The sequence below is a fragment of the Coloeus monedula genome, assembly GCF_965178545.1.
Source record: "Coloeus monedula genome assembly, chromosome: 1".
Classification (NCBI taxonomy): domain Eukaryota; kingdom Metazoa; phylum Chordata; class Aves; order Passeriformes; family Corvidae; genus Coloeus; species Coloeus monedula.
In genome coordinates, this window is record NC_138781.1 from 38,071,444 (window position 1) to 38,096,741 (window position 25,298).

Genomic DNA, 25,298 nt, shown 5'->3' on the forward strand with positions numbered 1-25,298 from the left:
ATGGCATTCCTTCAGTTTCATACTTATTTCCTATGTCAATCATGATGAATCTTAAATTTGTAATACAAACATGACAATTCACACAATTTACTGCCTTCAAATTGAAGCTGTAAAGCAACATTTAGGATATTTGCATTTTATTCCAACTTAGTCAGTAAGATGCTAGTGATAAAAAAAACCCTAACTTCTGAACTTACATGAACAGCTATTTTGAACATACTCTAGATTATTATCAGATAATAATTTAATTAATTCACAGAGACTTAGTGTTATTTATCACATGGGGGGAAAAAATTGAATCCTTGAGAACAATAACTATACTGCTATCAAAAATAGGCTGTACACTGCTAAGGATTCCATTCTAGTGCTATAGGAATAAGTGCTAAGCATTCTAGCATGTTCTCTCTTGTGTATATCCTCTCCTCCCTTTGTCACTCCACTACTAACCCCCAAAATACAGAATTGCCTCTCTGGACTGTAGAATTTTAGGTAGAAGGGCAAAAGAAGTTTGTTAGAATAAAATACTGATTCACAAATGTTGATTAGTTTGCAGAGAAAAGTAGGAAAAGTCTATAAATCCAGTACCGAAAAACACAACAGACCTAGTGAATTTGCTGCTTCAAGAGCACAAAGACAAATATGTAGTTCCATTTTTTCTGAGGAATTGAACAAGATAATAGATAAATCCTGTCAGGATGGATCTGACTGCATTGCAGTAAATGATAAAGTAGGTGTCTAATATTTTCATTATACAGGCTGGCACATTTGCAATATAACTAAAAATACGACATATAACGTCTATTCAAATCAATGCTTTTAAAAAAATTATTTTAATACTTTTGATTACAAAGCATATTCAGATTAAGAAAACCAAAACCACAAAACACCACCGCACATTTTAAAGCTTTTCTCTGGTGTTCTCTGTGCTAGTGCATTAGGCATGTTATTACAGGGTCTAGTGGTGCTTCTATACTGAAGGTTTTGGCAGGCTTCTCCACTGTAACCTCTTTGCTTAGGAATTTATTAACATATTGGATGATACGCTTTTGCTCTGAACTTTATAGAAAGGAAGTGAAGCTCTTTTCTAGGGGAGCATTTATTGACCTAAAATCAAAGCAAATGGAAACATCATGTAAAAGTATCTTCAAACACCATGTAAAAGACAAAGATTTTTGTAATGCAAAAGGAAGAGAAGTAACACAATTACATGATAATATGGTTCAACCTCTTTAGTTATTTGCTTTTAATAGTGAATATTATGTTAGCAAGAGAACTGAACTGACTGTTCTGACAGGGGAGTTCTGTCTTTTAGTCATCTATAATGAAATGTGCTAATTCACCAGAAGTTGCCGGGTAGCAGGTCATTGTGCATACCTTTGATGTGCAAATTCATGCTTAAATGCTTTGAAGACTTAAGGTCTAAAGTCCATACTGGATCCTCAGCAATATAACATCCTACTGTTTGGTGCTTTATCTGAGTGCTGTCTTAGAGAGAACTCTACCAAGAGGTGGACGAAGTGGTGCCCATTCTGCAATACATTCAGTGTGAAAAGCAAGTTTTTAGCTAGTTGATAAGCTAAAGAGTCTTCATCGTTCTAATATTATGTGCTTGTTGCCACACTGTTGCCACACTGTTTCAACCAATGGGAAACAGATTATTGCGCATCTGAAGGTTTCACAGTCCTACAAATGTTATTATAAACATCTAATTTTTAAACTTAGTAATCTTAAGTAATTACGTAAGGCATTATCAATTTGCATTACATATGGTGGTAGACTGATGTTTTACGGCTAATCTGCATTTGTCAAAATAAATGAAAAAAGTTCATTGTATCATGGTACAAAAACATAGACAATTGCAGGAGAGACAAAATTCTGATTTCATAATTCAGTAATTAATCTGCTAAATTAAGCAATTTTATGATGTTAGGATGATAGCTCAAGGTAGTGGAAGCTAAGCACTGGAATGGATGGGTGAAAGAACTCCTTATGGTCACCAAGTCCAAAAAGCGTCCTGTAAAGGAAAAAATTCCTCCGGATATAAAAGAGGTTTCATCTCAGACCTACTGCTTATGCACCTACTACTGTTCATGTACTAAGCTCTGCCTCACTTGTTAATGAACCAGGGAAGCTGTCATGCTATGCATCTTGTCATCTAAGTTTGCCTCTTTGAAAAGCAGTCTAAAAAAACTATTTCCACAATATATGTTACTACTCACAAATGCACCTCTGAGGTGACAAGCACCTTGGTTTTCACTTTTCTCTGTGTGGATGCCAATGACTCAAATAAAAAAACTGAATCTCACTGCTGACACTGCTGTTACAGTACACCTCTGGGTGCTGACCAGCTTGAGAAAGTCCTTTCAGGTGCCTATTACAGAATCCGGTCAGAGGCCTCAAACAGTTCCTCACAGGCAAAGGGGCATCTTTTGCCAAAAAGTTTGACACAAGTGAAGAGAATGATTCAGCCTACCCAAGGTCTGCAGATTTGACTTTTAGATTTATCTTGGTGCTTCTTAGAGAATTCATTTACTCGTTTAGAAGCAACATCTAACCCCAGGTTCTGTGGTTAGGCAGGCAGCTAAATACCACACAGCCATTTGCTCACTATGGAGGAAAGAATCAAAAAAAGGATAAAAGTCAGGGGTTGAGATAAATACAGTTTAATAGGACAGAAAAGGAAGGTAAATTAGTATTAAAGGTAAAAGAATATACAAAATTAACGATGCACAATTCAACTGCTCACGACTGGCTGATTGACATCCAGCCTGCCCCCAAGCAGCAAGCTGCCATGCCCTAGACAATTCCTCCCAGTTTTGTTGTTCAGCATGATGCCACATGGTATGGAATATCATTTTGGCCAGATGGGTCAGCTGTCCCAGCTGTCTCTCCTTACTAACTTCTCATGCATCCCCAGCCTCCTTGTTGACACAAAGGTGTGAAAAACTGAAAAATCTCTAACTTACAGTGTCAGTGCTGCTCTGCAACAACCAAAACATCAGTGTGTTATCAACATTTTTGTCATTCTAAATCCAAAATACAGCACTGCACTATTAGGAAGAAAATTAGCTCTATCACAGTTCAAACTGGGTCACTGAGCCAGGAGAGGAAGGTGTTCCTCCTACACTTTTTCTCCCAAACTTTCCCCAACAATGAGTCAAAGTATTTGTTCTCTGTTCCCTCACCTTTTCTCTCTTAGCAGGATTTTTTTATGTCTTAAATATTTTTTTGCTCTTAGACTCTGGCCTGCCATACCACAAGCTTGTTAACTGAGATGGCAACAGGAACATCAATATTTTCTGGTGACAAGCTCATAATTTTTTCTGTAAAGGGCCTCAATATACTTTCTAGAGATAAAGTGTATATCCTTCATTGTTTTCTTCAATACCTATTCCTCCCTTGAAGCCTCATTTGATTTCATTATTGAGCAGCCAGAATAATACCAAGCAGGTAATCTTAAATATAATATCCATACGAAATAACACTGCTTCTCCACAGCCTTATATAAAAATTCCTGTTCCAAAGCATCTGTGATTGATTTCTGGTTGTGCCTTTTTGTCTTCCTATTCTTTTTTTTTTCTTAAGCGTTTTTCATAAACTGGGAAGAGTTCATAACCATGTTTAAGTGACAACAGATCAAACAATTCCCCAATGCTACTATATTACTGAAGGGTCACTTGGAAAGAAGCAGCACCAACATACTGCATCCTGTGTTTAAATCTGTTTTAGTCACATTTTCTGCTGACAGTTGCTCTTTTTTGCCATCCAGTGTTTACGCTGCTGAATGACGGAAGTCCAGTTTTGCTACTGTGGGAGAAAACTCATTCGTATAAAAATTGAAGTAAGCCTTTCTATTCTTCAGCAGCAGGGAGCACTTTAGCCTATAGATTTACAGGAAAAATATGACTGAAGAGATCTCAAGGTATGTGAGTATAAACATACAATTCCATTTTGAGGGGTGTAGAATTCTCCCTATCCCTCCTGACTCACCACCTATAATAATTTGAATATGTAGTTTATCTCTCTCCCTCCTTTTTGTCAACTATGATACCAAAATCAGCCAGAATTCAGGGGGCTTTGCACATTCTGAGCTTGTTTTTACTAGACACAGTTATAACTACATAGAGGGTAGGACAGTGGCACTGTCACATCATTGGCACTGATGAAGTGGAGTCTGGAGGAAGATCTTGCAGACAAGGAACTCATTTTGAAGATGAGGAACTGAATGGTGCCATATGATGACATGTTAACGAAGTCAGCAGGAAGGAAAATGGGCATTCTGCTGTGAGATTCAGAAGCATGAAGGCACAATACTAGAGCTTCTTAACTACCACACAAAAACATAGGAAACCAATAGCTCAGAGGTACAGTACTTCATATGCACAAATTTAACAAATGCACAGGTTGACAGAAGACACTTAAGATTTTATTTTAATGTTCTTGGAGGAAGAGGAAAAATTGCCCTAGGGTCAGAACTGCCTGTTCCTTCATTCTTCTGTCTACTGTTCTTTATACAATTTCTTCCAATGCACTCCTTTTCCAAACAGGCTTTTATCGCAATCACCTTGTCTAGTTTACTCCTAATGAAAAATTTAAGAGATACGCATTACTCCATCCTTTCTCACTTAGGTGACCTGATTGTGTGGGGGGGGGAACCTCAGTGATTACATAATTCACATGCTGTTCTGTCATCCAGCAATGCCTGCATTTATTTCAACACACACCGAGTGATTTTTTTTTAATAGAAAAATAAAATGGATATAAAATAAATCAATCTACACTAATATTAGATGGGAATTCATTCCATATGAGCTCCTTGACAATAAATTTGAGTTAAGAAGAAGATGCCATCAAACTTTTTTGGTCTGATAGCTTTATGTTGCAACTCATGTTGTCTAAGAATAGTAGATGTATTTAGCCATTTCATGTAACAAAGCAGATGATGTGATACTTGCTTCAAGGACTAGCGTGCTAAATCAAATGCATAATGGTAACTCAAATGCAAAATACAGTTTGCTGGAAGTCCCATTTCAGACTGATACACTTAAAATGCCTGTGTCATAATTTCTTTACTAATTCTTTGTCAATGAAAGAATTTTCTTGCAATGTGTTATACCAAAATAAGTTAATTTGGGACCCAGCTAGAATATGGTTTATTTACGACATCCTAAACTTAAACTCCAGTATTTTCTGGATTGGGAAATGTGATTTAGTTCCTAAAGAATTTATTTGCTGTCAATTCACTATTTATGCAGTGAAAAATGGTTTGATTAGCTATTTCATTGTTTTCATTCAAATGGGATAACCATTTACAGCATTTAACAAATCCTTGTTCCAGAAAAGATGTATGACTTCTATTTGAGGCTGCAGCAATACTAGGAAGTTATAATGGCACACATACAAACCTGTAACATTTTAACCATTACATAGTAAAACTGTGTACAGTTAAATATGATATCTACCCTCATTTGTCCTCTGCCCACAAATACTCAAAAATACACTGTTTGTTAACAGACTCTGCTAATCTTTTAAAACTAAAAATACAAAAAACAGAATCTAATTAGTTGCAGCCAACATTACTGTTTTAAAATTACTAGAAAAGACACAGTATGTGTATCTAAACCTTTAGATTTCCAGACTATGTAAGAATATTTGGTATCTCTGAGCAGTGGAGGCAACTGATTTAAATCAGCTTAAAATAATGGGTGCTACGTTTGAGGGACTGACAATGACCTATTTTGGGATGTCCACTTCATGTCTTGTGTTTGAAAGGATATGGCAACTATGTCATCCCACTGCAGAAAAGTGCCTGCAGTAAGCAGATACCACACAGTCTAAAGGAATTCACGTCAATCTCTTGCTCAAACACTTATCTCCTGTAGGATGTGAAGTAATTGCCAGTGTCTTTCCACCTCAATTAAGCAAAATTAATCAAAGAGAAAATGAGGTACATAGGGTGCTGAAGTGTACAATCATTGAAGACTGATGATTCGCAGACCAACATGGAGAGGTTTATCCCCATCTCTTTGCAGAACACTATATTACAAATATAGAATGGATTGTCCTGGAGTCCTTGGCTATTTCTGCCATTGTATTTACAAATAAAAAGATGAGTAAATTTCTTGACTGCAAATCTACAGAAAGACAGAACACAATTTGTTGCTTGAATTTATATGGCCATGCCAAACTCACACTGTGATAAATTTAAATATTCTATGTGGATGGCTATCTAAAAGAGGAGGGTATGTGTATCATCCACTGCAGTGGCCTCTACTCCCTGCATTAGTCTTAAACAGCCCAGTGCTGGGTACTAAGAGGACTGATAGGGTTGGCACGTTACAAACACGGCAGCCCTTTACAGTGGATAGTTACAGTGTCGGAAGGGAATACTTCTATCAGTGGCTAGGACAACACATCTCAGTTTTACTACTGAAGGAAAATAGTAGGAATACACACCCATACTGATACATAAAAGACAAACCTCCAGAATTCTAATAGTAATGTTATTAAACTGCAGGAAAATAAGTTCATCAAAGGAATTCAATTTCATGCAATGTCAAAAGAAGACATCATTTTGCGTCAGATGTTTCGGCAAACAGAATGCAGACCAAACTCTAAGCTCTAATTGTGAGCTTCTCCCTCACAGTGTGCATTTTCCAAACTGAACATTTCACTGTCTAATTGAAGCATTCAACCAGCATAAATTCTGCTCAAGAAACTGTGTGAAGGTTGAAATACCGTACATAGGCAATATTAATTTCTCTTGCTTTCAAGGCACCAAATCCTTGGAAATAACTATTCCTTAATTTAATGCTGAAATGCAACTTCAATTACTAAGAAGCAGTCTTTTCTTGATGAAAAAACAATCTGTAAATATCCAGCAGGGAATGATGTCACAGTTTAATACAAACCACAAATTTTCATCCCTACTTTATTGCTTCTCCTGTTCTATCACCATACAGAGACACCAACAGGTTCTAAATTAAGCCACTCATATATTCAAGTTTGAACAGAATCGAGTCAATGTTTCTGGATCTCAGTCCTGAGATTCATAACTTTACTTGAGAGTCTTCCTTTGGACAGGAGGCAGTATAGTCTGTCACAGTTCAACCCGTATGTTTGATATCTTTTTTTACTCCTACTCTCCCTCCCCCTACATTTGTTTATAAAACTTTCACCAAAGATGAACCAAGACTATGAGCACTGGAAATCATATTTTAGCTCTCTGAAAGAGAATAGCAATAATACAATGATTATAAACTTAGGAAAAGCATGTCTTAAACAAAGATCTATCTTAGAACATCACAATATATTTTTCACAAACCTTCCTTAATTCTGATCTCATCCTTTACTCTTTTTGTTTGATTCCTGTATTCCAGAAAGATCTGAAGGTTGAAGGGGGTCAAGGGGGTGGGGGGGAGAAAGTGGATGAGGAGTGAGGTGAAGGATGGGAAAAGGAGAGGGGAACACTTGAAACTTGTTCTAACACAGTATATTACTTCTCCCTATCAACCTAGCATTGCTTGAGCCACAGTATTCAGCAGCATTTCAGGCTAGACAAAATCCTTCTGGCTTTGTTTCTTTGTCACCTCTGTCTCATATTTCTTATCTCCTTTAAACACAATAGTCTTGGTCTCTGATTTGCTCTAAGGCCTTTAGAATTCACAAGATGGTTTAGTTTGAGAAAACTGGATGTCATCTGTTCTACCTCCTTTGTTCTGAAAGCAGTGCTAGCCAGCAGCCTTGCCCAGGTCCTCACACAGGGTTTTGGCCACTGAAGTTTTGAGTGTCTGCTGGGATGGAGAATCCACAGAGGAAAATCAGTATGGTGTTTGACCTCACTTAATGTGAAAAAAACTTTTCCTAAGTGATAACCAGGATTTCCCATGGCAAGTGGCTACTTCAAGTTTAGACTGTAAGACAGCACAGTTGGCATAGAATTTCTAGAAGATAAGTGCCTCCTGTAAATGATTAATGCCATCCCAGGTAAGCATTTCAGATGGGATAAGCTGGTTTCTGTAGCTACCCATCTTTCTGCATTACTCTGGAAAGAGCTGAATGGTTGATTCAGATTGGACACTTTGCTTTTAGACATCAGTTTAGGTCAGATATGCCTCATTCACTCTAACTTAAATTTCTGAAAGGTCATAGAATGATTTGTTTATATCCTCCTATGCTAGGCGTTTAGAAGCATACTTCGACATGTGCTTGAACTGTCAAGCATGTAGAGGTAAAAGAACCAAACCAGACTTCTTTTTTGTCTTTATACTGGAATGGTCTCAAGTTAAATATCTCAAACCTTACGAAAATAGTTAAATAGACTAATTTGCAGCACTGATCTTTTATGTAGCTGTATCATTTTGGCTAATAATTTTATTTAATAACAGTAAATTTCTAGCTGAAAGTAAAGAAAATATTGGTAATTTATTTCAACATTATTTTCTCACTCTGAACCAAAACTGTATCTCTTTCTTTTCCAAGTAAATGCCAGACAAGCCTATGGCAGTCTAATTGCTTGTTCTTTCTACCATTAAGTTTACTGACATCTACCAACTTCCTTTTTAAATCATTACATGAATATGCATTTGAGTTCTAACACACAACTGGATTAAGCCATTTGTCTTCATAGATCAAATATACTAATTTGCTTCTTTGTTTAATTCAGTTCCTTAAAACTGATTAGAAGGCCAAATCTGAATATATTCAAAATAGTTCATTTAACCATTTGTCTAAGGAGGAGTGAGCAGACAGTAATTGCCATAGAAGTGAGATATGAAAACTAAGTTAAGAAAATCTCCATCGTTAGAGCCATATACTTCCAGGGAAAACACTGTAACAGTGGCAAAAACTAAAGGGAAGGAGAACTATTCAATACCACTAGAAAGACCAGTAGATTTCTTCAGTAAATCAATTCCACACAACCTTCTTGAAAACCTAAAAATGCTTACTTTAATGCATTATTTTCACGTGTTTACCTAGAGATGGATCTATGAGGCTGTGCGAGTACAGATTAAACAACAAAAATAGGCTCTACCTCTAATTTTATTTTTTTCTTTAATCTGGATAGAGCAATGAAAAAACTGCCTTGAGGCATTAAGGCATAATTAAGGCTTAATTTTGCCTTAAGCATAGACTGTGATAGATGTTCACATGAAAACAAAAATTAGGTATCAAGCAGTCATCACTGTCAAACCCTGATTACCCAATAATGATAAACTTTTTGTAGCATTTAGGGGGAAAGAGTAAGGGAGTAGAAACTCATATTGACATAGGATAGAAGCATAAACACTTTTATATGGCAGATATCTGTAAACCTTTATCACTTTTCAGACTCTTCAGGCACATTTTGTTTTCCAAACATTCTGTGAATATTTGCCTTGTTTTCAAAACACAACCAGAGCATGAAAACAGAGCCTTAAGGGCATGAATGCACTAACACTCCCTGTTAGAGAAATGGGAAGTAAATCAGAGCACTAAAAGGGAGAAATTACTTTGCTGAAGTAAGAAAAAGCTTAACCAGGCTCTAGGAATTGTCATTAGCTAATGGGGATGAAGAATCTGCAGAACTAGTCAAGAAGCATTTTGCTGAAGTTACTGATCTCTGCCAGCCTGCTTAGGTTGCTCTCTTCAAAGAGTGCAGACACTTGCTGGACTTGCTCCAGATGAGGGAATCAACTGAAAATTAAGCAAATGACCAATAGCCACAGACCTTCTCAGTAATCTGTGAAAGAGGGACTGGTAGTAATTACATTATAAGATAAAGGATGTATGATAAAGCCAAATTAAAGTTACTCAGAGTTGATATCTTTTGTGCAAAATTAATGACTGATAAATGAGATGAAATAAAACAAAGCCTAAAGATGTGTTTTAAAAGACTAGAGCATCGACTTCAACCTTTAGGTTGAAACTCATTAGGCTAACTTGAACAGATTTTCTTCTGTTCTACGTGCTTCAGTATTGCTGGGTTGAGGAAGAAATACATCAAAGAGGCTACTTCAGGCTCAGAAAACAGGAGGAGAAGAAGGAAAAATAGTGCATGGTTATCTTATCATCTAGAGTTGGAGCTGGCTACAAGCAACTTTCAGAGTAATTCCCAAGCTCACAATGACTCCCCACAAGCTCCTGTTACCATGGAGAACTTCTTTAAGTTCAAAAGCCATCTGACTGGTGCTATCTGTAATATTGGCAACTTTTATCCAATAAAACTGCCAATCCCTTTAAGAATCATCACTATCAGCCAGATTGTTCTTTCTCAACAAAACTTTCTCTAAGACTTGGTGTTTCTCTCTCATTCTATGCTTTGAATGACCAGGAACAACTAACAGAAACTGATGATTTTTTTTATACTATTGCATGACAAAAGCCTAGCAAGACAGTAAGTCCTTAGCATAGCTCAGAAGGCTGGAATAATGCACGCTTATCACCAGCTGTAGCTGTCTAAAAAATCTGCTGATTATATAATCATCTTAAAGCCCTACGCAGGTTGAAGACTTAAATGTCATTAATGACAGCTAAAGACCAAAGCAGATGATTGTTAATCCTTCTGTTTTTTAAAAGAAGTTACAGGCTAAGGAACACATTATTGCAGTATTAAGTGGCTTTTTGTTTTACTGATTAATCTTGTGTCTTACTGAACATCATAACAAATGTTTTAGATGTTTAGCTACTGAACTCGAAGCTGGTCTTCACAACCTTTCTCCTGCTGTGTTTTGGTCTGCAGAAATGACGTTTTAAGAAACATAGATAAAATATTACAGTGTTTTATGGGGATTAAAACTAGTATTAAGCAGATATTAATCAAATCACCAAATGAGTAAAGAAAAGAATCCAAACAAATTTTATACATTGTATGTTCTGTATTTTTCAATTCTGAGTTGGTTATGTTCTGCATTTTTCTCACTGAACTAGAAGACAAGAAAGTTTTAATTTTACCAAAATTCACAGTTCCTTAGTTGCTCATATTCAAAGTTAAGTATTTGCTTGTCTTAATACAAATACCATTAACCACAGAATTTTGGGTTTTGTGCTTTCACCTGAGCTGTTCAAGGGACTCTAAATTTAGCATCTCACAAAGAGAGCCCTTTACCCTCAGGGTCTGCATCAATTTATGTGCAGCTTCTAAAAAAAAATAAAATTTAAGGTCGTTTTAAAAAATTGCAGTGGTTTGTGAAGAAACAGCTAAAGGAGGTAATTCTAAATTAAGTAAAACTTTTCCCAATCAACTGAATGGGGAATGTTGGGGTTCTACCAAATGAAAGAAAACACAAACTAATCTTCAGATCCATAGTTTTTTTGCAATTCAGTGTAATCTGAAACAGACGTTTCTTCAGGTTCTAGAAACTCAGCCTGTTTGAAGAGAATAGTAGATATTGTCTTTATCACTCTAAATAGGAGACTTGAATACACAGTACTTGCTGAAGTAGATTTTACCTTTATTATTTTGCTTAATGGACAAGGAAGGAACTTCAGACCTGACATATTTGTTATCCTCTCTATACACAGAAATTTATGAAAAATTCCCCTTTATCAGGGAATCCTTACTGAAGAACAGAGACTGAACAGCTGTGCTGCTCTGACATTTTATAGTATCTAAAGATTTGCTCTTAAAGAAGCATTTTCTCTGATTTCAGACACTAAGACTCTTTCTAATTATGTGCTTGTTTATAGTTGTTTGAGACATATTTTCAGTAAGTACCAAGGTAATTTCTCTCTTTTCTTTCAAGTTTAGAAGAAAAACATAATTAGTTTTCAAATAGCTTCCCTAAAAACAAAAACAGAGATTTAGAGATAACAAACTTGCTTTAAAAACTTTCAGGAGATAATAAATTCCTGGGAAAAGCTCGCAAGTAAAAAGGAAAGGACCTGTTCCTGCCAGGAACAAGGACAGAAGGACTCTTTAAGTGGAAACTGGGTATTTTATCTTGCTTTGTAATGTTTCCACCATTACTTTCATGGGTGTGTGAGTGCTAAGCAAATGTATCTTTCAAATACCTGTTCTGAGATATTTCTTTTTTCTTGAAAACCTTCTGCTCTTCTTCGTACCTCTCTTCCTTGCCAAACACCACAGAGCCAGTATTTTCCAATCCTTTGGAAATGGCAGTCTCCTCACTGCCTCTCCTCTCCCAGGCACCCCTCTCTCATGTTACTTCCTAACGCCAACAATAGCTTTTGCTGCTTCCCAGAGCTGATAGTGCTGTTTGGGAGGGCACTGCTATAATTAACTCAGGCATCACCCCTGTGATTTATCTTGGTCATCTGAGTCCTAGCAACACCAATAATGCAATGAGTTGGATCCATTAGCAAATAAGTCCATTACAAACACAAAATATGGGTAAGGTGAGGTACATTTCTTCATCCACTTCCAGCTCCCACGAGCACAGCACCTTAAAAATAGGACTTAGACTCTACTGTTTATAGCAAGTCAAAGTTCATATGTTCTCATCTCTTCCTACTACTTAGGTTACCCAAGGAAATTTTCCTATGTATCTCTCTGCTTGAATATATTAGGCAGTGTCTGAGGAAGGGAATGAGAAAACTCAAATTACCACATTAGTAGTTTAAATAAACAAACTCTCCTGCTGATTCCATCCAGTTAAGTATGTTACCTCATGGGGGGCTAGCACATGCCAAGACAACACATTTGACTCAAGAACTTCCTAAAATATACCTCACTGAAGGCACAGTCTGGCAAGCATTGCTACTTGTGTTCTCAGCTCTTCTGGTCTTCCGTAACTTGTCAGAGCAGGCACAGATAACACTTGGCTTGGTCCTGGCATTTTAATTTTTAACAAAGCATGGACATGGTGGACTACAGATAAGTTTAATGAAAACTGGATAGGAATAAAAGAAGTAAAGGCTGCAGATTTACACCTTTTTTTTTCTTGACAAATGTCCCAGAAGTGAATAAATACCACTCCCCTAAAATTTTCTTTAAGTATTCCTTTCACAGGCCTATTATGTTCAACTTCAAGAATTCTTTCCATGGCCTCCATTCATTAGAATTGCTCTCTCTGATATTCAAACACTGGCAGTTTCACAGCAAATTACTGAAAGAAACTTCTGGACAGCTTTGCAGTAGGCTTTACACAATCTCTAACTGTAATTAAGAATGCCACTTTCCTATAAAAATTTATACTTTTATCTGCCATTTTCCTTCACTTGTAGACTATTTAGCCTTCTGTTGTGAGCTATTAAGACAGCTTTTGCATTTAGTTCTAAACATCATTGCTTTTATTGTGTAATGAAGCTACACAATCGATTTAATTTTTTTATACTTTCTTATAAAAAAAATGTGTAAATGTAATGTGACATCTAAAACTTTTTACTTGTGAAATCACAAAACACTGAATTCTGGACAAAATATAATGTTTTCTAGAAAAGCTCTGATTTGTATTCTCTGAAATAGCAAGAATCTGATACTCATCTATTTTATATAAACCAATGCATTTAAAAGAGAAACACTGATTTCCTAAGAGATACGAGGTTTTGTAGTATTCTTTAATGAACTATTTTGATTACTAATTTAATCTATATGAATATTAGCATAGGATTACTTTAAGAATTCAGTAGAGCCAAAAGGAAAGATGCCAGAAAAAACAGTAGTTGCATGAGAATCTGTAACTGTATATCCAATTTTACTGTACAAGTCCAACACATGACCCTTGGGGATTTTCTTCCCTTATCAAAAAATATGACGATAAAATAAATTAGACAGGACATGGACATTAGAGAAATATTTCATCAGAGAGTGCAATGCAAAGACTCCAGATAAACGAGATCTTCAGCATATGCCATTTACCAGCCCAAACTACTGCAAGTAAAAAGAGTAAAAGAGATTTTCCATTATCATAAAGGACGAAAATGTGCATGTGTTTTAAGACACATTCTTGAATAGTAGAAGCACTCTTACTGCATGCTATGAATAAACAATTAATGAAGTAACTGTCCTTAGGAATGCATTTACTCTGTGTGAAATTACCTGTCATGTAAAATCATGCTTTTCTCAAGATATCTTTGAAATTCCTAAAAACAAATTGCCGGTTGTAAAAAAAAAAAAAAAAAAAAAAAAAAAAATTCTGCGAATAGTTATTAATCTATGTTAGAAACACAAATGTACCTAAGGTTAAAAAAAATTCATTCCGTACTTCAAATCCTTCCAAATGTCTGTCTCATCAACAGAAATAACAGTGATTTTAGAATTTATCACTTTTTTCATCCTCAGACTACAGGAATAAAATCATTGCTTTAAGTAATTCCTTTTCACTTTAACTGCAGCTTTTTAAAAACAGGTTAAAAACAATCCATATTTAAATGGTAGATTTTATGAGTTATACTTATTATGCGAACCATTAAATTTTTATAGTCTTTGCAGAATAAAATAATCATTGATCTTTTTCATCTGAGTACTATTAAGACAAAGGGTATAAACATCAACTGATTAAAACATTATTTAAAATGCTTTACAAAATGCTTTATAAAATTTATTTCTAAGTAATTTCACTCATCAAGACTTGACAAATCTGAAGAGTACTTCATTTAATTTCTTTTATGAGAATACTTTGTATTCAAAGCAAAAGCCTGAGGGACCCTCAGTCCCCATAAAAGGTTGTGCTATTGCCTTTGCCTTGGGTATTATGACTTCCCAACAGCAAGCTGTCTGTTGGCTCACGGTGCAGTGTCCTCCAGAAAACATGTAAGGCAGGACAAGATGACTCTGAAAGTCTATTCTTTCACTATTACTAATCACCAGTTAAACAAACAAGCATATGAGGCATTTAGATCCTTTTGATTGCTTTAGGAACAACAAAAAACCACTTAAGTAAATTTTAACGATACTCTGAAAACAAAGCTTGTTGTATATCATTTTTAGGTATGTGTAGTCCTTTTCCCAGAGATCGCTTCTAGCCTGCAACACTGCTTATGAAAATGTCTTCAAGTTTATACTCCATGGCCTGCTGTGTGGCCATTTATATAACAGCAGAGTCATGAGCTTGTACAAACAGGGTGTTTGTGCCTCAGACCTGTTTAATTATGGACATGAGAATTGGTGGAGAACAGTTAGAAGTTCACCCATTCTCACATGACAAGAAGGAGCAGCCCAAACATCTCTTCCTCAGAGACAAGGTGCTGAGTGACTGGAGAGTGATACACTGCCTGAAAAATCTTGAAAAACTGGTGAACTATCAAACAGATGGTGAAAGTGCATGTACTATAAGATAAGCTTCCATGAAGAGCAACATTTAACTGCACCCAAAAAGTATATACAATCTGTAGGTGGCCAAATGACCACCAGCACTGAGGTATCTGTAAGGACCTTGAATGGGGCTATGGAACCTAACAGAGAGGGATGGTAGGTGAAGAAGGCCAAACACAGGTGATGCTATTTCACACACACTTACACAAAATAAATCTTCTAGATAAATCAAAGCAGATTAACCAAAGGCTTGGTTAATCCAAAAACTGGACAGCAACCAGGAAACAGGTACTTTATTTGCATCCACATTACAGTTACAGAAAAGAATTCAAGGATAGATGTTATAATGTTCAGCAAGGTGAAATGACACAAACATAGGCTATCTTAAGGTAACCTTAAGATTTGCTTCCCAGGAGAACACACACCCTAGAAACCTGAATTTCTTCAGAAAGCAATCATAGAAGGTTAGAGCACCCTTGATACAAATTTAACTTAAATAAAATAAAACTTTTTAATTGATATTTTTATGGTATCTACCCATTTGTACTCATCAAACTCCTTGAAGGTCTCAAGGCTACTGTATTTTATGTGATGGGATGTGACAGCTCCTCATCATAAGCATAGGAGACTGCTAATTCCCTAATTGGAACATAATCCTAAAACTGTTAAAATAAGTTGTGGCAAATCAGAGAAAGGGTTGTGTTGAAAGGAACAAGATCATCAGGCCCAATCCCCTGCCCTTGGCAAAGACATCCACCAGATCAGGTTGTTAAAAGTCCAACCCAGCCTGACCTTGAACACTTTCAGCAATGGGGCATCCACAACTTAATATCTTTAGTAATATCTTAATATAATATAACACAACTTAATGTCTTTAGTAATATCTTAATATAATAAAACACAACATAATGTCTTTAATATCTTCATTAATGACTTAGACAAAGGGATTGACTGCATCCTCACCAAGCTGGCAGATGACACCAAGCTGAGTGGTACTGTTGACATACCTGACGGACAGGATGCCGTCCAGAGGGACCTAGACAGGCTGGAGAAGTGGACCTATGGGAATCTCGTGAGGTTTAACAAGACCAAGAACAAAGTGCTGCAGCTGGGTCAGGGCTGGGGATGAACAGATCAAGAGCAGCAGTGTTGACAAGGACGTGGTTGATGGCTGACAAGAAGCTGGACATGGCCCAGCAGTGTGCACACAAACCCCAGAAAGCCAATCCTATCCTGGGCTGCATCCAAAGCAGCGTGGCCAGCAGGGTGAAGGAGGGGATTCTGCCCCTCTGCTCCTCTCTGGTGAGACCCCACCTGGAGCACTGCATCCAACTCTGAGGTACCAGCAGAGGAAGGACCTCTTGGAATGAATCCAGAGGAAGGACACCAAGTTGATCACAGGGACAGAGCATCTCTCCTGTGAGGAAGGCTGAGAGAATCGGGATTATTCAACCTGGAAAAGAGGCAGCTTCAGGGTGACCTAATTGTGACCTTCCAGTACTTGAAGAGAACATACATGAAAGATCAGACAAGACTATTTACAAGAGCATGTAGTGATAGGACAAGGAGGAATGGGTTCAAAATAAAAGAGAGTAGGTTTACATTTGATATTAGGAAAAAAATTGTTTACTGTAAGGGTGGTGAGGCACTGGAACATGTTGCCCATCGGAGTTGTTCAAGGCTGGGTTGGATGAGGCTCTGAGCAACCTGGTCTAGTTGAAGGTGTCCTTGCCCACAGCAGGGAGGTTAGAACTAGATGATCTTCAAGGTCTCCTCCCAAGACAAATAATTCTATGATCATATGATTCTATGGACTTCTCTGGACAACTTGTTCCAATGTGTCACCACTCCCACAGTAAACAATTTCTTCCAATGTAAAGCTACCCTCCTTATTTTTAAAAACGTTTCTCCTTGTCCTATCACTACAGACCCCAGTGAAAACTCTCTCCCCATCTTTCTAATAAGTGCCTTTAAGAACTGCTGAGCCACAGTAAGGTCACCCCAGAGCCTTTTCTTCTCCAGGCTGAGCACCCCCAACTCTCTCAAGTCTTTCCTCATAGGAGACATGTTCCACTGCCTTGATAATTTTCCTGACCCTCCTCATAATCTGCTTTAATAGATCCCTGTCTTTCATTGTGGACCTTAGAACTGGATGCTGTACTCCAGGTGGGGTTGTATGAGATTTGAATAGAGGAGAAGAATTACCTCCCTTGGCCTAATGGCCACACTGCTTTCGATGTGGCCCCAGCTACAATTGTCTTTCTGGGCTGCAAATGCACATTGCTGGGTCATGAACAATTTTTTGTGCACCAGAACCCTAAAGTCCTTCTCCACTGGGCTGCTCTCAATCCTTGGAGCCCCCAGTCTGTACTGATACCAGGAACTGCTATGACCCAGGTGGAGGAACTTCCCCTTGGCCTTGGATTTCACGAGGTTCACATGAGCCCAATGAAAGCAATTCCAAATACAGACCAGCAGTGCTGCTAAAATGTAAGATAATGCCAGGAGAAAGATAAGAAAAATTTTGTTGTCTGGGTTTAAGCTTTCAGAAGGCCCAACTGTAAGTTGCAAGCAGAGGAAAAATATTTTAAAGGAGGTTGCAAAGGGACTAAAGTTAGATGCTTCTTAACAATGCATCAATTCCAAAGAATACAATAGCAATGATTCTGGAGACAGGTCCTAGGGATCTGAGATGCTACTTCGCAGCCCCTCTGCAGTAGTACAAGTAGAAATAATATCCATGCAGTCACAGGTGACCACATTTCAGTAACACTCATTTTTACCAAGTCAGAATACAAATACTGCTCGCTGTTTATGAAACAGAACATACACCATACATAAGAATAGGCAAAGTATTCCTAGAGATCTGGATCCAGCCTAATCTGACTCAAAACTGGAAAAAGACAAAAAGCTTAATTTCATGATGTCTCCTGAGCTGTAAATCTTTCCTCTGCATCAGAGAATCGGTGTTTTACTGGTATTTCAAACAGAACCCAGGGTATAGATTAAGGATTTAAGTTTATGGGAAATAAATCTGTCCAATTCAAATGACTGAGTGTTTCATACTGATGTTGATTCATCCTGTTTTGCAAGCACCAAATAAAAACATCTGAAATGCCAAGATTTTCTTGTGTTTGCTCATTGCCTAATTCTTCTACTTCTCCTGCAGATTTAATTAAACATTGTGGGCAGCAATGAAAATGTTATTTTAGTAATGAATTCCCAAACCTAGCCACTATTTTTGTATTGTTCTCTATTTTCAATAACATTCAGCTAAACAGCAATAGAGATATAGAGTGTAAAGAAGAGTATAGCTATCTCACAGCTCAATTGCAGTGCTACATAAGGAAATGAGCAAGTCAAACCCTCTGTTTTTAGATACCTGTAAATGAGCAGTTACTCAGAGATTGGCCCCAGAAGCAATAATCCCCTCTGTCTGACAAATGAAAAATCTGGTGCACTACAGTTCTCCACCTGATAAAGGAACTTCTCACGGAAATAATATTAAAAATTAGCACAAACTATATTTTTACTGCCAAGTTGCTCTATACAGGCAGTATTCCATTTTGATTCACATCAGACTTAGGCCATTGTGTTGTTGCCTGATTATCCTCTTATGGAAACAAAGCATTCTGACAGCATATCATCACTACTGAATTTAAAAGGTTTTTATATCATGAGGAAAAATAGTCTCGTTATGCTACTCTGCTCAATTAAGCCAGAAAGCATTAAAAAAACCCCATTACGGAGTGGTATACAAAAAAATTGACTTTATTTTGTAAATTTCAGGCTGATAATGTTTAAAAAAACTAACATGTATTTCAGAGTCCTCCTCCACCCCTCACTATCAAAACACTACTTCTTATTCATAACATCCAGAAAATTGGCACATCATTTCTGCAGCACATATCTCTCTTCTAGATAAAATAACTATCCAGGACAAGAGCCTAAGGAAAAGATTTTTAAAATCCCTTCTGACAGTTTTCTGACAGGTTTTCTCTGCATTTCCTGGCATAACCCTCCCCAGAAATACTCCTCAGCAAGCAGGTTTTCTACACTGTCCATTTCTATCAGCCGTCTGGCCACAATTAGTGAAGACTGTACCTACAAACACAAGCTTCACCTCTATAAATAGAGAGTGCAGCCTTTGTGCTGCCCTGGAAGCTGCTGGGTTGTTGCACAGGGTAGTGTTCAGGAAGCAAGGAGCACCACATTGGCACTCTAACCCAAGCCTCCACTGGAGCCCCAACCTAAGCACAATGGACACTGTTAACTCCTCCTCCTCCTTTCCCATATGGCAAACCTTAACCAGGGGAAGGGGAAATAAGAAGCTCTTAATAATGCACCTGGGACTATTGGCATAGAACAAGCAAACAGGAAAATCAGGGAACTGAACAAGGATTACTACAGATGGATTATGATAAACGTATCTGCAGAGTAACAGTTCATTTCCCATCCATACTTAGTACAACTCTGACATTACCACTGCTCTTCGAAGTCATACATTTCTAGTCAAAACTGTAGTGATGTTTCTTTCCAAAGGATGCTTATTTAGGAAACCTTCCACTAACAACATGGCTTTCATTTGGAGTTAGGGATGGAGCTTCTCAAGCAACATCGCTCTTCCTGCTTTCAACCATGTATTCAGATCTTCCGCACTGAGTACCTCTTCCATTTCAGATTGTGCTCATACTACAAAGTGTGACAAAATATTTTTTAGAATTTTTTCAGGAAATGGTCAGGATATCCTTCAAAGAATAAACAAACAAGGAGTGCAATGCATTGTCCAATTTTCCACCTTGTAATGGCAAATGTCCTGGATTTCTATACTTTAAATTCTTTCTCCTGCTCAGGAGGGCTGAAGTACGTAATTCCGAGAGCTTCAAAAATAAGCAAAACCTATTTTCTGATGCATCCGTGCTTTGGAGACTACAAAAAAGGTTTATACGAGATCTTTTTCTGTCGGAAGATCCATCAGCTTAGGGCTGATGCTGATGTCTTGCAAAACTAAGCATTTCCTCTTAAACCAGGGACTCATATCAATATTTTCCTACAAGTTAATTAACTTCGAGACTTTGATACTTTGTGAAATTTCTTTGGAACAAACCATCGGCTCATGAACAGAACCACCACATATGCACACTCGCATGCAAAGACCAGAACATGTTTAATGCAACTGCCAGAGCTTTGCATCTCCAAGAACTAATTCTAAGAAGTACACAGAATTACAGCTTCTCCCTCTGCAGATGAAAATACAGAAGCATAACAAATTTTTGCTAAATGATCTCAAACATTTTTCAGAACAATTTAATTATTTTTATATTCCTCTGAAAATTTTCAAATCATATCTTAAAAGGTACATACACATTATTTATAGTTGTAGTTTCTCTCATTCAATAAAACTTAGCCATTTACATCCCATCCAGTTGATTCATCTTTTTAGATCAGATAAACTTGCAGTGAATCTGGGATTCTCAGGGTCTGTTCCAGTGGGCTGTTTTCAGTTTAAACAGCTGTGTTGTTACAATTTCTTTTGACATGTAACTTGAGGGTACCCATTTGCTTCACAATTAAGAGCATAGCACCTACAAATGTTCAGCTAACCAGATTGTTAATTGCTATGTTTGCTTTATGCTTTTTTGTATAAATAGAAAATGTTCCTCCTGAAACTGAATGGTTCAAAGGTTCAAACATTATCTCCCTAACTTTTCTCAGGTTACTCAGATTTTACTTTTCCCTCTACTCTGTGTCTGGGGATATTACCGATAAAGGTTTGCATACCCCATGTTATCTCTTCTAGTCTCAGCTGCAATGATAGCTTTTGCCTTTGTGGAAATCAGTGCTGAATATTTTCTTCAGAGACAGACAGCAAAAACTGAGTTTGTTTCAGAGCAAAATCATCAGTAACAAATAAAGTAATCTTATGTTCATAATAAACTGAAATTGAGTGAAAAATGTTATAAAATACACCTTACTAGGATTATTTGCAATACTTAAGATTAGTATCTGGTTTTATTAGTTCCTATATACATGTCTGACATTCTCCACTGGTAAGTTAGTTTTGCTTTCACCTCTCCTAATATTTCTATCCAGCTCATCTGAATCCTCAAATTCCCTGAAGATTGTCTTTAGATAAAATTAGAAGCATAACTGCTTAATAAATGGGAGCATTCCTCTGTAAACATACAATACAATGTCAGCACTTCTGTCATCAGATTTCTGAGTGGAATTTAATATATGAGCTGTGAATAGCTTATGACCTGTCCCATAATGGGGGATTCATCTAAATGTAGATGCAGCTGAGCCAGGCCCTCATTATAGTCTGAATAGATGAATGAGAACTTTCAGGTTCGCTTCACTTCATGCCAAAGTAGACACATAGCTTGCATTGCAAGCTACCTTTGTGCACTTTTATCCATGCAAAAATTGGAGAAATTGCTGATTTTTCTCCATTATATTTTGTAAAGAAACTTAGGCTGATTAGCTCAGATGCCTGTGTCCGTCATAACCAAACTCTCACACTGATTAGGATTGCAATAACCAGAGACTACTTATTTTCTCCGAAACATGTCTGAACTTTTATTCAAGTTTCCCCTTGGTCATGCTGTTCTCAAGTGAAGCCAGTTGAAAAGCGGCCAGTAAAAGGCCGAAACTCTGGACTTCCCTCTAGACTTTTGGGAAGTAGTCCGGACATGCTGCCAAACTCATTTGTTCCTGTGGAACTGCATGTGGGTCAAGAGGTCCTTAGAAATCCATTTCCTATGACACAATTTATGACCCTGATGTCCCAATCAAGAGAAATGCTAATTTATTGACAACATGAGAGAGAACATCCAGTTCAGGTGTTCTTTTATGGACCACCTGCTTGACCTGGGTTTAGCCACAGAGCATAAATGATTCTCCAATGACACTGTGCAGGATTGTCAGTGAAGTCTAAGAAGATAAAGCATCATCAACAGCTAAAGCATCATCAATTGTTCATGAAGATGCATTTTTACAAAGATAATTTTTTGTTTAAACACTGGTTTTCTCACATTCACATACTGAAGCCCCTGTGAGAATTTCTGTTTAAGGTCTAATGTGATTTGTGGGTTACCTTCTTCTTGGGCTGATAATGGTCAGCAGCTGACGTGTCCCCAAAAGTTTCGTCAGCTTGGAAAGAATTTCTGGAACTACGCAAAACTCCTCAGCCAGTCTGTACATTTGGAGGTTGCTGCTAACCATCCCTGGCATATGAGCTAAACATAGCAGCGTTCAATAATGTTCTGTTCACAAAGAAAATGGGAACACAGAGGATGATGCTGCACGTCAGCACACATGATGAGGAGGCAAAGGTCACTTTGCAAGGCATAAACTATGAGCAGCAAGGCAGGTGACAGCAGCTCTGATGACAGCATCCTCACACTCAGGACCGACATATCTGCCAAGGTGGACTTGGCAGATGGCCACACATCACAGGAAGCAGTATTTTGCATGGGAACAGACTTCAGAGTGCTGTTAAAAAGGGCTTCAAGTCTCACTCCTGAAAACTAGGCTTACTTTACCAGTGCTCTTACGAAATTATATGCTACTAAAATGATGTTCAGGAATAACATGGTTTTGATACAAGTCTATTTTTACTTTCTTACTTCCAAATTAATACTAGCATGATTTATCCACCCCTCCCTCAAAATAATTATAGTAGCAAAGCAGTCTGTGTTAAGTAGAAAGAAACTGGAAATTTATGGAGTAACACAGGATTAACAATTAACATTCATCATTAAAATTCCACTTCAGTTATATAACTAAACAATTAGCAAAACAATCTGAAGACTCTGAACTACAGAAAATCCTGAAGAAAAAAAATACAATAAATTCTAATAGATAGATTTAAAAATTCAGCTGGCCTATTGTATTAACTACAAACAGTGATTGCAAGGCACAGCTTGTTGAAAGACCTCAACTTTAAAGCACACTAAATAAGTCTAAAGTTGCATCCATTTCATTATGAGTTATCAGTAACTTGGCTAAACCCAGCACTTTTTAAAACCTTGCTGCATACTAACACACTTTTTAAAATTTAAAAAATTTATTTGTTACAGTAGTTCTTTGACATATTATTTCTGTGCATTTTAAGGCTTGAAGCTTGTAGTTTCTCTGTCTATTAATGCTGTGAACTTCTTCAATTTAAGACTGTATAAATAGTTTTGATGATTAGCTTATTTTAATTACTTTAAAGGAAAATGAACTTCTATGAAAGGTAAAAAATAAACATTTAATTACAGAAATTTTCTATTGATTGCTACAAATTGTTTCTAGAATGCACATGTTCTTTTACTACTCTTAATTATTTTAATTAAGATTTCTGCATGTCAATTAGAATTGGTTTGGAATGGAAAATTCCACCTCCTCTGTGTCTCTCTCGAAGTAGGTAAGCACACATGCTATTAAGAGGTGTTTTTTGTATATCTAGTATATGTAAATAAGGAAAAGAGCATCCGAGAGTAATTGAAAAGGGGCATAATTCTATAAAGTCAAAATTAACGTAAAGCCAACCTAAACCCCTTTTTTTCTTTTCAGTCATTAATCATCTCAGCCCGAAACAAGAAAATTGTAACACTGATGACATATGTCAGCAAAGGAAATAAAATACTAAAGAAGGAATGGGATTTCTAGAATCATACATAGCATGACTAAGTAAAATAAAGGAGAAATCTATCCTAGTTTAAACCTAAGACATGAGAAATAACACATCTTAACCTGTAAAAAATACCCTGGATTGTTTGCCATTGAATAGCTCATACAGCAGCTAACACTCATTAGTTCTCATTCTTACTTTAAAAAAAAAAAAGGAGTTTTCTTCTTTAGGCTCTGTAAATTTTTAGTATTTCTCCAGAAGTGTGTTAAAGATGGGATGTAGAATCCCATTGCTCTGACACTTTCCCTGTCTGAAAGTTGCAGTGAACTGTAAGTTAGTGAATCTCTGCACGTCCTAAATTACTGTGGGAAATCCACAAGCCCTGGGACTGAATATGGCCTGAAACTTTATTGTGTGTCACTTGGGAACATGTAATTTTTTTCCTTCTACATTTCTTCTGACTAACTCTGAGGTAGGCTTCAATTTATGGCCTATCAGCGTTTCTGAAAGAGCTATTTGGCCCTCAGTAAGGGAGAGGATATTCCAGGTTTAATGGAGTACATAAAATCCTGCTTTGTGCCCTCTTGAGTCCTCCGTGGAAGCTGTGGCTCGGTGAGGTGGCCCGTAACTGTTCGGGGTGTACTTACTGCATTGAAGTTGGGGAAGAGATTCACTGCTGCGGCAGTGTCCAGAGGAAACGGAAGGAACGGCTTAATATCCAGCGATGGCTGCAAGGGTGGTGCAGGAGGACGCACGAGGGCTGGAAGAGCAGGGCTCTGGCATGTACCACCTGCACGTACAAAGAGACAGAAGGCATTCAGCAAGTGCTGTGTTTAGCGCGAGGGGAAAAAGCCAGCACACACACACACACACAAAAAGCAATAACAAAAAGACAACAGTGGATCAAACAAATACATTTTGACTTGTCCAAAGATTACTGCGTTACTGAAAAAAAGCACAGCTGACTCAGTGACTGAGTTGGTTGTAATTCTTTGCCAGCAATTGCTTCAGGTTTCAGTCTATCATGATTAGAATTACCTTATAAACCATTTCTTTCCATGGATAACCTGGAACAATAGTTCAGCATATGTCTAACTTCCCTTGAGAGGTTCAGCTTGTCTCATTCTCTTATAATTTCAGGGCTTCATCCTACCCTGTTGCTCAACCCTACAAAGGCAGATTAGTCAAAAAGTAAAAGAACAACTTGCTGTTCGGCTCAGCAAGAGTCATGTTATTTGCAGACTTCTGATTTTTTAATTAAATGCTCACTCATGGAGCCAACCGCTTCAGTTTAAACCTAAACCTCAGAAACACAACATACCTTGCTGCCTCAATAGTTGATCAATACAAACCTAAAAATAACAGTTTCAGGAGCCACTGAAATTCTGTTTATGGGAAGGTACCGATGAACACTTTCTGCTCTTTGCAAGGGGTGGAGCTGATTCAGACTCTGTGCAGCAGAAAGCTCCTCCCGGCTAACCACCAGCT

General features: G+C 37.3%; 1 protein-coding gene across 1 annotated transcript in view; it reads right to left on the bottom strand.

The window, feature by feature from the left end:
* Nucleotides 1-25,298, bottom strand: part of ZNF385D (zinc finger protein 385D) — a gene marked incomplete at both ends in the record, with an annotated part of 414,505 nt that overhangs the window by 106,235 nt on the left and 282,972 nt on the right. The window contains one exon of the mRNA XM_082298863.1: nucleotides 24,458-24,600. Coding sequence (XP_082154989.1) covers nucleotides 24,458-24,600 — 143 coding nt within the window. The remainder of the gene's footprint in view (nucleotides 1-24,457; nucleotides 24,601-25,298) is intronic.